The sequence below is a fragment of the Chrysochloris asiatica genome, unplaced genomic scaffold (assembly GCF_000296735.1).
Source record: "Chrysochloris asiatica unplaced genomic scaffold, ChrAsi1.0 scaffold00038, whole genome shotgun sequence".
Lineage (NCBI taxonomy): Eukaryota > Metazoa > Chordata > Mammalia > Afrosoricida > Chrysochloridae > Chrysochloris > Chrysochloris asiatica.
This window is the reverse complement of record NW_006408556.1, coordinates 15912918-15927763: the sequence shown is the minus strand read 5'-3', so window position 1 is coordinate 15927763 and position 14846 is coordinate 15912918. Positions and strand designations below refer to the sequence as shown.

The 14846-nt window shown below is 53.1% G+C and overlaps 1 protein-coding gene across 1 annotated transcript; it reads right to left on the bottom strand.

Moving 5' to 3' along the window:
• Nucleotides 1-328: 328 nt before the first annotated feature.
• SLC29A1 (solute carrier family 29 (equilibrative nucleoside transporter), member 1) lies at nt 329-7426 on the bottom strand. The gene is made up of 12 exons (XM_006860513.1): nt 7362-7426; nt 4962-5043; nt 4645-4841; nt 3525-3664; nt 2825-2959; nt 2640-2737; nt 2454-2532; nt 1995-2092; nt 1693-1801; nt 1383-1468; nt 795-994; nt 329-440 (listed from the first exon to the last, which is right to left on the bottom strand). Exons 1-12 carry the CDS (start codon nt 7388-7390, stop codon nt 329-331), a joined length of 1365 nt encoding a protein of 454 aa, XP_006860575.1. The 5' UTR covers nt 7391-7426.
• Between the last annotated feature and the right edge of the window lie 7420 nt (nt 7427-14846).

Sequence of the window (14846 nt, the reverse complement as noted above, 5' to 3'; positions counted from 1 at the left end):
CAGGCACACACATATACAATTCACTCAACTCTGAGATCAGGAGCCTCTAGGGTCCTGTTCAAACCAAGTGCAGTGAGGGGAGGCTTGGCAGATGCAGAGACTCTACTCTGCCTGTCCTCCTCTGACTTTGACCCTTAACCCCACAGTGGCTCCCACTGTCCACCTACAAAGGCTCCCTCCCCTGGGCATGGTTGCCCAGGGCCCAGTACAAGCAGCGAAATAGCAGAGGTCTGATGGAAGAGAAAGCCCCACACCATGCCTGCCCATCCCCGCAAGAAGAAAGATGTGTGGAGGCAGGCAGCAATGTGGTCCTTCTGCCCACCCACAGTCACACAATTGCCCGGAGCAGGAAGGAGAAGACAGCCCCCAGTGCCAAGCCCAGACACAGGAAGAAGGCCATGATGGCTCCCGCGGTCTCTGCCTCAGCTGGCTTCACTTTCCTGAGGGAGAGAAGACAGGGCCACCTCAGGACAGCCTCCTGTGCCAGTCACAGTAGGGGCGTGGGACTAACTCAGTTGACGAACCCACCCGACATCCTTAACCCTGACCTGGCTTCTTTTTTTCAGGACGCATCCTGGGACTGTCTTCCACCTCATCCTGAGAGCCCCCCGCCTCCCACATCTCTACCTAAGCCTGGGGACTCTGTCCCTTTCCAGCCTCCATGTCTCTCCCCATAGGTCTCCTATATCAATCTGGGAACCCTAAGCTTCAGGATCAGAGTCTCCTTTGGGCCTCTTCCTTTATTGAGTGTCCCCCACGGGCCCTACCTAAGGTCCCCATGGGGCCTTGCTCACCTGGGCCCAAAGCACATGCAGAGGCTGGCGAGGTAGCCATTGGAGAAGGCGAAGGCGGCCATGAAGAGGATGAACCAGGCATCGTGCTCAAAGACCACAGGCAGATACCTTCTAGGCTTCACATTGCACAGTAGCAGCAGAGGCACGAACACCAGCCGGGCCACCACCAGGCTCAGCAGCCAGTGGCTGTCCTTGCCAGGCTGTAGGAGCCAGGGCAATAGCTTAGTCCAGACCTGCCCCGAGGGCATACCCAGACCCTCAGGGACCCTCAGGATCTGAATGGAAACCTCAAAGCCTGTACCCTTAGGGGGTGCTGATTGAGAGGGATCAGAGTGGAGTCTTCTGAGGTGCTGGCACCATTCTATCTACATCTGGACCTGGGTGGTGATTATAAAGGAGGGTGTGGGCATGGCATGTCCAACTTCACAGTTTAGGTTTGTATCTCTTGCTAGATGTAAATTATGTCTCAATCAAAAAACAAAAAAGAAGCACAGTCCTCTTACCACTATGCCTTCTCAGGTTCCCTTTCTGGGTCTCAAGGGTAGGCTCCTCCCTCCCACAGGGGCCTGGCCCCCTGCTTCCACTTACCCATGTGACTATGGCTGTGAGACTCCGGCCCAGCCAGTCAAAGATATTGAAAATCAAGAAACAGGACACAGGGATGAAGTAGCTTCCTAGACAAGGCAGAGGGGATTAGAGGGTAGTTATCCGGTCTTGACCTTCACTGGATCTCAGTTACCCCAGGTATAAATTGGGGAAGATGATTCCAGTACAGGAAAGGGCAGAGAGACCTAGGACAGTATAGCTGGGGAGACAGCAGCCCAGGTTCCCTCTCTCCCCAAATCCCAGTCCCACTCTAGGTCCCCATTCCCACCTTGAGAACCCATGGCACCCTTACCCCAGGCACTGTTGTCCCCAATGCTGGACTTGACCTCAGAGGTCACAGCGGGAAATATTCCAATGGTGATCGTGAAGATGAAGCAGACGGAGAAAGCCAGGACCGAAATCTGAAGAGAAACGGGCAAGAAATTCACCCAGGCCTGAGTTTTCATCATCGTCTTACAGAAAAGAACTTCCACCCACACGGTATGAAAGTGGATCCAAGTCTCAGGTCAGAAAGGGAGGAGTTGGGGGGTGGGAGCCGAGGACGGAAAGGAAGAGGCTGAAGAGGAGAGGGCAAGACACTCTGGCTGCACGTACATTTTTGAGGATGGCCTTGATGGAGGGGATAGTTGCGGTGGACTGAGAGTTTGGGGCTGGGATCCCGGGCTCCTCTTTGCCTGCTCTTGGCATTTCTCCTGCGGGGGATGAGAAGTTGAAGAGGGATCCGTAAGTATGGGGAGAGATGAAATGAGACAATGTTCCCCCAAAAGGGCTGAGGTTGGTTGGGAGCATGCATGCCCTAACTAGTTCATAGTCCCCCACTAATGTCCAGCCTAAGCCTCCCCTCTAACTCCCAAAGTCCCTCAGGCCATGTTACATTCCTAAGAACTTGATCACCTTTAATCCAAATCTCTCCCATTTTATCTTTTCCAGCCCTTATTTCCCATTGATCCCGGACCCAAGTCCCTCTGCACTCTGTTCACTGCCCGCAAATACATGTATTCATTCTTGTCATCTTTGCTCATGCTGTCCCCAGGTTACCCAGGCTACTCAGACCTTTACTAATGAGGTCCAACTTGGTCTCCTGTTCCCCAGACCCTTCGATCTTGAGCTGCTGGTAGTAGCGGTAGAATTCCTATCAAGTAGGAGAGGCAGGGTACATAGATTCAGAGGTAGGATCTCCCCTAGGTTTCAACCTCAACACCCTTGTGGTCTGGAGCCCCAGCCTCCTGCATTGCTCACCAGCCGGGGCAGACCCAGGTAACAGATGATGGTCAGAACTATGACTGCACAGGCGGTGATAAAGTAGCCAAAGGCACTTTCTGACAGCTCCGAGCCACCTGGAGAGGAGGGAGTTGGTGGAGGTGCTAGTGATTAGAGACAGGTCCCACCCTCTTCTTCACAAAACCCAGGGTGATCGGACTTACTGGTAATGGCACAGATCATGGCTATGGATGCGAAGAAGCCCGCCAAACCCTGGCCGCTCATGATGGGGGTTGTGTAGCTAGCAGGCAAGAGGCCAGCCAGGCCGAACAAGCTTCCCTGCAGGATGGCACCGAACGCTGCAGGGGGGGAACAGGGTGAGCATCAGTGGGGGAAAGGGTGCAGGGCAGGACTCACTTCCACTAGGGCTGGGGTTGGGGGCTCATGGGAAAACCACACCAGTGCCATCAAGTCATCTCCAAGTCATGATGTCTATGTGTGTCCGAGTAGAACTGTGCTTCCTGTGGCTGATTTTTGGAACTAGACTGAAAGGCTTTCTTTGGAAGCACCTCCGGGTGGACTCAAATCTCTCCTCTTCTGTTTAGCAGTCAAACACATTAACCTTTGGTACCATGAGTCAGAGTTGACTTGCAAACAACTGGTTGCTTATGGAGAACAGGTCTCTGTTTTTCTTGTTTTATTCCCAGTGGGTCTTGACACTAAGCTCCTCTTCTGTCTACTCCCATTCCCAACCCTGGTCCACATTCGCTCAGGCCTCTGCATCCTAGCTGCCCATGGCACCCAGTCCCTCCTGGGAGAAGAATGGGGCTTCTCTTGGGCTGACCCTGGGTTTGAAGGAATGGTCTGAAGGTGTTATGTGGGGAAGACTCTGCCCCGCAGGCCCCCCTCCCAGTCCCAACTTACAATTAATGAGCATGATCTTGATCATGGTGATAACGAAAAAGGGCAGTGCATCCATCTTCACCTTCACCAGGATGGCAGTGACCATGAACACCAGCAGGATGGCCATCAGGCTTCCCAGGATCCGTATGGACTGGGGGATCCTGCCCAGGAAAGGGGTGGTAAAACCAGACTTTCAGGAGGCAGCGAGGCCCACCCAGACTGCATTCTCCATCCTATTCTAGTGAGTCCTGACAGGGGTCTGAAAAGTTGGTGTGTGACCATCTACAGTGCAACTATTGGTCTCTCTCCATTCAGAGCAAAGAACAGGGAAGAAAGTCAAAGCATGGGAACAATTAGTGCAAAGGACTAAGGGACTTCGCCAACCTCAGCCTCCACAACCCAGATGGAAAGAACTAGATGATGCCCAGCTACCATGTCAGACCTGCTGTGTAACGGATCACAATGGAGGGTCCTGGGTAGAGTGGGAGAACACTGTGGAACAAAACTCAATTACCATACAAAAGATCAGACCCATTAACCTCACAGGCACTAGTGGAACCTCCCGAGACTAGGCCCTCAGTCACCCCTGTGGCCCAACTTTTAGTTAAATAATAAACAGGCCTATAAGGCATAGAAGGACCTCTAGTAGCGTGGTGGTTACGAAATGGGTTGTGAACCACAAGGTCAGCAGTTTGAAACTACCAGCTGTTCTGCAGGAGAAAGATGAAGCTTTCTGCTCCCGGAAAGATTTACAGCCTCGGAAACCCTGTACAGGGTTGCTATGAGTCAGAACCAATTCCACGGCACACAGCCACCATAAATAAGGTACACAACAACAGAGAGGTATCCATTCCTTAGAACAGTCAACCACACAAGATCAAAAGAGCAGCAGTATTTGCCCAGGGATAAAGCTCAGAAGACAGGAATGGCGAAGAAAGAAGGACCTCTGGGAAGGGTAAACACAAGAACTAAGAAGCATGCTGCTAGGTTGTGCGGATCGCAATCACTGGCACAAAACAAAATGTGTATGAACAGTTCAATGGAAAAGCAATTTCCTCTGTAAACTTGCACTCAAATTACAATAAAAAGTGGAAAAAAAAAAAAAAAAAAAGTTGGTAGGGAGGGGTCAGGTGGGCCTCACCTCTGATGCAGGAAGGAGTTGAGACAGGTGAAGAGCAGGAGGGGGAGCATGGCACACAGGGTCATGACGTTGTTGAAGATGGCACTGAGGTAACCGCGCTCAGGCGAGAGCATTGTGGGGGCGGCGGAGGCGTGGATGTCCAGCATAGCAGTGACCAAGGACACATTTTGAGACTTGTCCAGGCGATCTGTGAAATACTGGGATGGGGCAGGGGTGGGGGTGGAGAGGAATTTTGGAACCTCTGACCCCGGGTCCTCAGGGAAAGACACAGGCCCTGCCCACCCAGTGGTCATTCCCTCTCAGGCCCCCAGCCTCACCAAAGTGGCTGTCATGAAAAAGTTCCAGGGGAGGAGCGTCCCCAGACCCAGCATGAAGAAGATAAGCCAGACAGCTTTGTACCTGGGCATGGGAGAAGAAAAGGGGGCCGACATGACTCCCATCCCACCCCTCTCCCTGACCTTGTCTCTCTCCAGCTGTCCCCGAACAACTCTATGTTTGTGTGTATGGTCCTCCAACAGGTCCTCCAAAGTTTATTTGGGAGGAGTGGTGGCGAGGGGAGAGGGAAAGGGGCACAGGCCAAGACTGGAGTAGGACTGAAGTCAGGGACACATGGCTGAATGGACCTTGGTTCCCAGCCCTGGAAGACTCTCGGGACGATGCAGGCCAGGAACCACAGTAACCCCCACATTTGGGTTGGTTTTGGAAATCCTGCTGAAGGACTGGGGGTGGGAGGGCAAGGGAGACAGCAAACAGCAAATGCCTCTTTCACCCTCACCAGAGAAGTTGGACATGATTATTGTTACTGTACAGGGACTCTGTAGCTCCCCACACAGGACTCTTAGGTCAAGAAACTCCCAGCCGATTCCAGACCTAGTGGGCAGGCAGGCAGGTGGGTGCCTCAGGGTGAACTGGGAAATGAAGGAGTTGTTTTTTCCTGGCCTAGACAGAACCGGCTTTGTAGGTCATACCACGTATGGCAGGCCAGGTCATTTGGGCCCCACAGTATAAATAAGGGCCGTCCCAGCTTTGACCAGGGCACTGCCCCAAGTCCTACACGTCAAGGCCATGTCAGGGACAAGCCTTGTTTGCAAGCTTAGCAGCCCCGGCCTCTCCCACTGTGATTCTCAGACATGCTGGCTGTCCCCTGCCCACAGCCTACCCCTGTGAAGACAGGGACTCACTCAGTTCAGGGCTGTGAGGCCAGAGTTGCAAGGTCTAGACCGTAGGCAGGCCTCACACAGGGAGAGCCTGGGTAAACACCCTAGTGAGCAGGTCTGAGCCATTGCAACTTGAGCCCCTGAAGTCCTTCTGAGAGTCCCCATCTTGAATCAAGGCGCTATAGGCAGTTCAAACCCACCAGATGCTCCTCAGAAACCCAATACAGGGTCGCTATGAGTTGGAACTGACTCAACGGCACTTAACAACAGGCTTGGTACATAGGCCAAGGTAAATGGAGATGGGAAGGAAAATGGGTTTAGGAAATGTTGAAGCTGCAGTGGTTGCAGGCAGGAATGAAGGAAAACAGGGATCTAACAAGGGCCATGTACTCACGGTATTGTTAAGTGCCATCGAGTTAGTTTGGACTCATAATGACCCTGTATAGCAGGGATGAGGAATCGTTTTTCTGCCAAAATTTATAACATCATCCACGGGCCATCCAAAATTATCAACTTAGAAATTAGCCTGCTATATTTGGTCAAATGTTTAATTAACACTCCTAATTTGATGGCTGGAACTGTGGTTGCCTGGGCAGGACCAGACCAAATGATTTCGAGGGCCTTCTGTGGCCCACGGGCCGGACGTTCCCCACCCCTGCTGTATAGGAGTGAGGAGCAGCTGGTGGGTTTGAACTGCTGATGTTATGGTTAACAGTTTAGTACTGGTCCTGTAATACCACACCAGAACTCCATATGCACTTATTATGCCTCCTTAAGTCCTCCCCCTCCCCCAAAAAGCCCCTGTGAAGTAGCTATTTCCCCCGCACTGGTACAGATGGAGGAAGAGTCCCGAGGGATGAAGCTCAGTGCCCAAGGTCCCCACAGTCTTGTGGACCTAATTCTGTACCCTCTGGTACAGGAGGGAGTCAGGATGGCCAGGGGAGGTGTAATGGGATGGGGAACGCTGAACTGAGGGAGGGACAGAACCTTGCACCTGGAAAATCTTTCAGATTCCAGGCCTCACTTCTCAACTTCTTTGACCCCTGACTCCCTGTAGAACTGGAATCCAGCTCCAGCCTCTCCCTCAAAATACGCTTGCGCAATCACAGCCATGGGTCTAACTTGAAGAAGCACACAGGTTCCAGAGGTGGGGGAGGGGGAAGGCAAGGAAGGTCAGATCAAGGGACTTGGTGGGACAGGTCATCCAAGGTGGAGGCGCTGGGCAGCCCTGAAGGACAGGGCAGTTCAGCCAGATGTGCTTGGGAATGAGGGAAGCTGCCAAATAGCTACCACAGTGGTGGCGGAAGGAGCTGGCAGTTGCTGGCTAGGCTAGAGAGCAACAGCGGAAATACTGACAGGCCAGGGAGGGACTACAGCCCACCCACCCACCTTGGCCTTCCCCAGACACCCAGCCAAAGCACAAACAACCCCCACCACTGTCCAGACCTGACTCACAGCTAACTGGTCAGAAGGCCAGCCAGCAGTGGCAATTCCAGATTCCATCCAGTGCCTTGGAGATCCATTTCCACCCCACCCCCACCCTCCTTAGCCCCCAGGTACCTGTCCTGAGGCTGGTGGCTGGTTGTCATGGTTACAGTGGTCTTGGTGTCACCTGGTGGTGAGGTCCCTCCTGCTGAGGCTTGCTGCAGGCAGAAGCAGTAAGAGGCCCTTGTCTCAACTCTGCTTCCCACAGATGGCTGACTCTGGGCAGAGTGGGCAAGGAGCCCTCTGGCCCTGCTCCCCAGGCTCTGCTTCCTGGCCTCTTGGCCCAGCAGGCTCTACCTAGCTCCTGGCTTTACCACTGCCACTGCTATTTTTATCCAGCAGCTCAGCAGTTTGGAACTGGGAAGCAGGAGGGGAAGGAGGAGGAAGAATGATTGAGAAGAAGGGAAATACAGTCAAAGGCAGCAAAGATGAGAGGGGTCACTGACAATGGAGATACTGAAAGGAGTGGTAGGAGGAGGCAGACAATCAGAGTGAAGCAGACAGCCCAGAGAGAGCAAAGGGGAGGACAAGGAGAGCACCAAGCCAACAGATCCACCAAGTGGCGTCAGCCCAGAGGGAGGCTCTCCCAGTCCCTCCTCCTGGGGTGCCCTGGGTCCATGGCTAAGGTAGGCTATGAAGAGCTGGTCCCTTCCCGGAGGAACCCCCCCGGCCCCCCAGCCTCTCTGTTGGCAGCACCTGAAGCTTCTTTTCCAGCCATTGCTCCAAGGCTTCCTAGTTAAGAGTTTCCCAGGAAAATACTTCACAATAGATGTGGGGACCCAAGCCTTCCTATAACCTTGCCTGGACCTTCTTATAGGCTAGCCTGGCCCTAGCCCTGCCCCAAGAGCCAACCCCCCATCCCCAGTTCCTCTTTCACTCAAATCTCAGGCCCCTGTCCTCTTCCCCTTTCTGAGGGAGGGGCGGGGGCTTGAAGGGAAGATTAGAGGGATGGGAGACACAGGTCTGATTGGAGTCCCAAAGCTTTCAGCTTCTGCCAGCAATGTCCCTCTCCTGTCCCCTCTTGTAGTGGGAGGCATCCTGGCACCAGCTGATTAAACAACTTTTTCACTGAAAGGCTCGGTAGGCCAGGCGGGCCTGTGCTGGTCCAGCCCCCACATGCAGGCTCAGCTCTAGGACCAAGTCATGCTGCTTTGGGTGGCTTTCTAGGCACTCCCCAGCCGGGCCAAGCACTCACCAGATGCCTATCGTCAGCAGAAGGGTTGGAGCAGAGGGGGCCAGGGCAGGACCCAGGAGGTGATCCTAGTTCAGGCTGAGTCTTCAGTTCTTGTCCCTGGGCTCCTGGAGGAGGGTCCGGAATTAAGAGGGTAGCACAAGGCATATTAGGAGAGAAGCCCTCCACCCTGGTTGAGGTGGGAAGCAGGGCCATTCTGAGAAGCCTCATGCAGCCCTCCCTGTAGCTGGGTAGTTAAGAGACCAGATCAAAGACACTCAGCGGAACTGTAGCAGGCCTCAGTACCACCGTTTCCAGGCTTTAGCCTGAGACAGTGAGATTCTGCTGGAGACCCTGAGACCCTCATGGGGCTTTCCCAACTCATTCTCTGGCAAACTACAGGCCTTCCTCAGTCCGCAGGGAAGCAGGAGCAGAGCCACACACCTCCGGAGGGATCCATCCTGTCATTAATTATTGACTTGCATGCCAGCTAGATATTGAGGACAGAGTAAATACTGAACAATAGTATTGACCTTTTCTAGAGTGGTGGGGACAAAAGGGCTCTGTGGGGGGGTGGGGGGAGGGTAGGCGGGAAAAGGCTTAGATGTGTTCAATTTTCTATTATGTAGCAAGGAGGGGAACAGCAAGTTTCTTACCTCAGCATGCTATACCTAGGTGGGTAACCACCTGTCTACCCCTACCCCATCACCATGAGGCAGGGTTCCTGAGTTAATAGCAGGTACAAAGTTCAAACAGGGAGAGTGGTGGTAGTGTGCTGCATATAGTCAATTCCATCTCCTAGCGACTCTGAATAGGATTTCTGAGGGTGTAAATCTTTATGAGAGCAGACAGACTTATCTTTCTCCAATGGAACTGCTGCTAGTTTCAAACTGCTGACCTTGAGGTTAGCAGCCAGACTCGTAATCATCACACTACCAGAGCTGGGGATAAGTGTCTCTCCTTCCCCTCAGTCAAATTCAGCTTGGATTAGAGAAATATTTACTACTGACCACCCCACTGAAGGAGTCCTGGTGTGGTGCTATGGGTTAATGCACCAGACTGCAAAGCTGTTTGAACTGCTTCAAGCTCACCAGCTGCTCCTCGGAAACGCTATACAGGGTTGCTATGGGTCAGAACTGACTTGATGGCACTTAACAACAACAACCCCACTGAAAAAAAACATCTATACCCTTGTTAGATAAATAAAAATCTATCTCTGTTCTGAGCAGTCTCAACTAGTCCTGGGCACAATTCAACTTCCAAGGCAGCTCCTTCCCTCTCCTCTGACATTCCAGACCAGTTCCTGGTGTTTTTTCTTGTCTGCCTTTGTTTAGCATTGAGCAGGTATAGGATACCAGCTCAGAGATTCTGGTGTCCCTCCAGTCATGCCACGACCTGCCGAAATGTGGCTCTGAATGCAGCCATGAAACTGAGCATCTCTCAACCTTCTCCAAACCCTTCATGCAACCTGGTTTCTAGAAACACCCTTGCCATAGCATCAAACTCTCCCTTCACTAGGATTCCATAGGGGTTATCATCTATGGGGCCAGTCTACCGACTAACTGCAGATCTTCCCTCACAACTACCCAGCAACTAGATTGTTTCCACTAAACAGAAGCAGCTGAGGTTCAGAGAGGTTGAGTCATTTGCCTAAGGTCACACAGCTAGTTGTGCAGCTTATTTTCAGCTGTTTCTGGCATAGGAAGAGAGGTATAAAACTCACTTCTGGCTATCCCTATAGATTGGACTCCTGGTGTGGTGCTGTAGGATCAGCACTGAACTGTGAACCACAAGGATGGCAGTTCAAACCCACCAGCTGCTTCTCAGAAATCCTATACAGGACTGTTATGAGTCAGAACCAACTGGAACCACACTTAATAACAGTAACATCCCTGTAGATTGGGAGGTGGGGGAACTCTGCTCTGAGGAAGAAAAATATGGTGGGGGTCAGTGTCATCAGTCTGACATGCGTGTCAGTTGTAAGGCACGCCCCCCCATTACACACATACATACTCTCTCTGTCTCTTTTGTGGAGAGCCCAGGAAGACAACACGGTAGTGGACAAACAAGAGGGTCTGGTGGTTTCCAAGAGGAGTGGACAAAGGGGCAGCCATGGGTTTGGGGAGAGGTTAGCGCCAGGGATGGCACCAGCCTTGCTCTCTCCCCCTGGAGGAAAATTCGGGATTGCGTCCTTGTCCTCTGAATGAACGAAGGGTCCTCTCTCTGGGAGTAAATGAGGACGCGCCCAGGAAGAGGCGGCTCAGGGACACAAATTCAGTCAGAAAGAGGCGGGGGTTAAAGCGACAGCTCCGCGACCTCCTTTCAGCATTTGGCAACCCCTTCCCCGCTGAAAGCAACCAGCGTTGTGGCCCTTCCCTAGCACCAAGAACAAATCGATGGCGGTCAACCATCCAATCGCCTGCCCCTGGCGGAGATCAACGCAGAGACAACCGGCTTTAGGCCCAGAGGCCGTGCCACTCACGCGACTCTCGGGTCCTCATGCCCGCAGGGTCCTCCTTCCCGTCCCCCTCCCAGCGGCCACGTGCTGCGCAGCTCTGCAAGCTCCGCGCGGAGAAGCCGAGGGGCCCCCACCCGAGTGTCCCAGCCGCTTAGCTGTCAGGCTCGGCCTCCCTGCCTCGTGGCAAGAGGAAAACGGCGCCATCCGCCTGGCAGAGCCCGGACCCCAGACCCTGGACCCCGGACCCTAGACCCCAGACCCCGGTAGCACCTGCTCGATATGGGATCCTCTCAGGCTGAGGTCCGCGCGCAATGGGTGTTTCCCGCTCCCGCCGAAGAAGTCACCCGCCTTCCGTTGGGTCCGCCCCCAACTCGCGCGACCCGCCCCCCCAGCTCGCGGGACCCGCCCTGGCCCGCCCCTGCCACCCTAACAGCGGCTCCAGGAACATAGGGCCCCGCCCTTGAGACACTGAGCCCCCAGGGCCATCCGGGTCGGTGGCTCCCGTTCTTACGACTCTTGTTGCTGTTAAATGCTGTCTAGTCGGTTCCGACTCACAGCGACAGTGTATAGGGTTTCCAAGAAGTGGCTGGTGAGTTTGAACCGGCAACTTTATCGTACAAACCTACCTTGCGGTCTACTACTCTATCCCTGGGCGCTGCTACACCAAGACGGATGTTCTTATAAGAACATCCTTTTGGGACCGAGTCACACTAGCTCTCAATCAAGGGGAGCCTCTGAAGGGTATAACCCCACGCTGGACAGCCCCAAATTTCCCGCTTGGGTAAAGCAAATTCCTACAGAAGCAGTCGCAAGTCTCTCTTGACAAACCCTCTGCTCTGACAAGCCTAGATTCCTCACTTCATCCAAATGTTCCATTATCTTCTCCAAACCCTGCCCATTCTTCCTTTCTAGGCTCCCTTTTTCAGTGCCACTTTCTTCTTTTCAGATTTCTCTTCTTAGAAACTTGCATCAGCATTCTTCTTCCTGGTGTGATCCCTCCAATTTATTGTTCTGTGACCTGCATGGTGGGTCATTATACCTCGAGTGCACAGACACACACACACACACACACACACATCTTTGACTTTGATGAAGCTTTATAGTGCTGTGTGTGGGGAGGAGGGGAGGAGAGAAGGAGGTTAGAGACACAGCCCTGTAGAACCCTCATAATTCACCCTTTCTAATTCCAAAACTGTGGGAAACTAAGACATAATGGGGAAAGAGAAGAAGCCAGAACAGCCTTACATCCTGAAGTGAATCCTATTGTCTTTGAGAAGACTTAAGACTCCCTGGCCCCACAATATCCTCTGGCTGGGGAAGGGGGTGGGTATACTCAGGAGGTGGTCTTTAGTCTATCAAGTACCTCCAAGAGAGAATGGGAAAGAAATTGTGGCAGGGGAGGGGTGGAGTGGGGGTGGGGCCCTTGCTAGCCCCCCCCCCCCACCCCAGCAGCTCTCAGTGCTGGAATACAATCCAAAGGCTTGAGAGGGTCTCAGAAGAGAAAATCCCCCCAACAGCCACCCAAGGGCCCTGTCCCATGGAGAGGCTTCAGACTCTAATTAACAATTGGTGTGGTTCTATAGGATAAGCACTGGACCACAGGGTTGGTTTGAACTGCAATGTCAGAGGTTCAAATCTACCAATTGCTCCTTGGACACCCTATGAGTTGGAACTGACTTGTGGCAGTTAACAACCACAACAACAAACATCATAGGGATAAGCAGACTTACACCTTGTTCCCAGATAGAAGCAGACTGAGCCCCTAGGGAGTAGTTTTTCTACTTAGGATCAGTGGTTTCTCCTCAAACTACTCCTGGAGGAATGTTTACACAGCTTTCTGGCTCCATAGCCTTTCTTAAACCCACCCAGAGACATGAAACACCATGGTCTCCCAGCCTTAACCAGAGGCAGGAAGGCAGCTATGGCTATGGGTAGTATTTTCCTAGGCATTGCCCCATAACTTGTGGGAAGCTTCGTGTTTGTGTCTACAACCCCCTCATTCCTGCCCTCTTGTTTGCTCAGTCTCTCTCTCTTCCTCTCCTAGCCCTCTTCTGCCTTCCTTGGCCCCCTGCCTCTTTCCTTTCTTTCCCTTTTCCATCTCTGGATCTGTGGGGGTAGCAGACTTAGTGGTCAGACAAATTCGCCAGGCATGGCCAGATCTGTGGCCAGTGGTTGCAGTTGTGAGCCAAGGGGGCTGGGAGTGGAAGATAGATGGATGGAAGTGGGAGAAGCAAAGTTGGTTCCTCTCCCTACCCCACTGGGGTCTGGTAGGCAATGAATAGTAGTGGCCAAGACTGTTATTTCTGGAGAGAAGTCCATCTGGCATACACCCTGTCTGGGCCCCCAGTCAGCACACCCACACCCTTTCCCTTTCACAACTGACACCCTCCCACCCCAGGCAGAGATGGTTGCTGGGTGCCAGGGTCCTCTGCTGGACAGGCTCAGGAGACCCACCTAATAGGAATCTGTGCCCCAAAGTTTTTCTAGCCAGTCCTCTGATTCTTCCTGGGTTCCCTCAGGTCCTTGACATAGGAGTGGGGGTCAGTGTAGGAAGGGCTGGCCCAGCTGTACTCCTCTACCCCATACACCCTATTTAGGGCTGTGGTTTGCCCTAGATTCTCTTCTCCCCCTTCCAGGCCCCATGCATGCTCACCACTTCACACACAGTTCCATCTCTTCCCAGCCCTGTGTCTTCTCAGCTGTCACCAACTAACCATCTGTGTTTGCTCAGCCGGAAGTTTGTCACCAGCACATGTTTCATGACAGTCTATATTCCCAGTTATATTTGCCATTATATCTTCATGGCCTTGTGGCAGAGCTGAAGATAGACACTTGTCTGAAGTGCAAAATTTAATGAGGTGCCAAAAAATCTCAGTAATCAAAATAAATAATGTTTTTGTTAAGTGCCTTCGAGTCGATTCTGACTCATAGTGACCTTCTCCTGCAGGGTTTCCGAGGCTTTATCTTTCTCCCTCGAAGCGGTTGGTGGGCTCCAACAGCAGACCTTGTGGTTCGTAGTTCAGTGCTTATAGTTCTACTCTGTTTCATAAAGTCGCCATAAGTAGAAATAGACTAGTTAACATTCCCGCCTTGGAGATCCTGTGTGGCACAAACAGTTACAACTTTCTCAGATGTACCTCATAAGTCTGGTGATTGGCTTCTGAAAGGTCACATCCTTGAAAACAGTTCTACGCTACACACAGGGGACCACCGTGAGTCCGAATTGACTCTATTGTAACTAACAACATCAACAGTCTTGCCTCTAGCTTGGGGTGTGTACAGGAGGATGGGTGTAAGGTCAGGATTTACGAAGGCTTAACTCTTCGTTTACTAGGTCTGACTGACAGTGTAATTTCTCAGACCGCTGCCTCCTAACCTCGCCATTGGTGAAGTTTCTAATACTGTGTATAGCTGGGTGGGGGAGAGGCCATACTTGGAACTAAACCCGACCCAAGCAAACGCTTTGCCATTGAGTGGATTCTGAGTCACAGTTACCCTATACGGTAGAACTGGCGACTCAACCTACACTCCGGTCCCTCGTGTTCCCATCTACACCACTCTCGATTCCAACCAGGGTCTCGCTCCGCCAGAGCAACTAGAGAACCGCGCAGACTCCGCCCACACAGCCCCGCCCTCAACTTGCCCACCTCGTTCCGCACGCACCTGCTGACCTGCTGAGACTTCGGAGTGGGTATCCGGAGTTGGGGGTGGGGAGCGTGGGACACGGAAATTGCGGCTAGCGGCTCCCAGGTCCTCTCCTGGCCTCCTCACTTCCCAGCTGGGGCTGTAGCCCTGCCCGAGCTCAGACGGCGGGAGAGGGCGCTGCCCAGTGGTTCGGAGGCCGGCCCGCGCGCCCGCCGCTCCGCTCGGGAGCCGGAGGGAAGGGAGGCCGGTAGCAGTGGGAGGGGCCGTCGGGCCGGGTGGCGGCTGG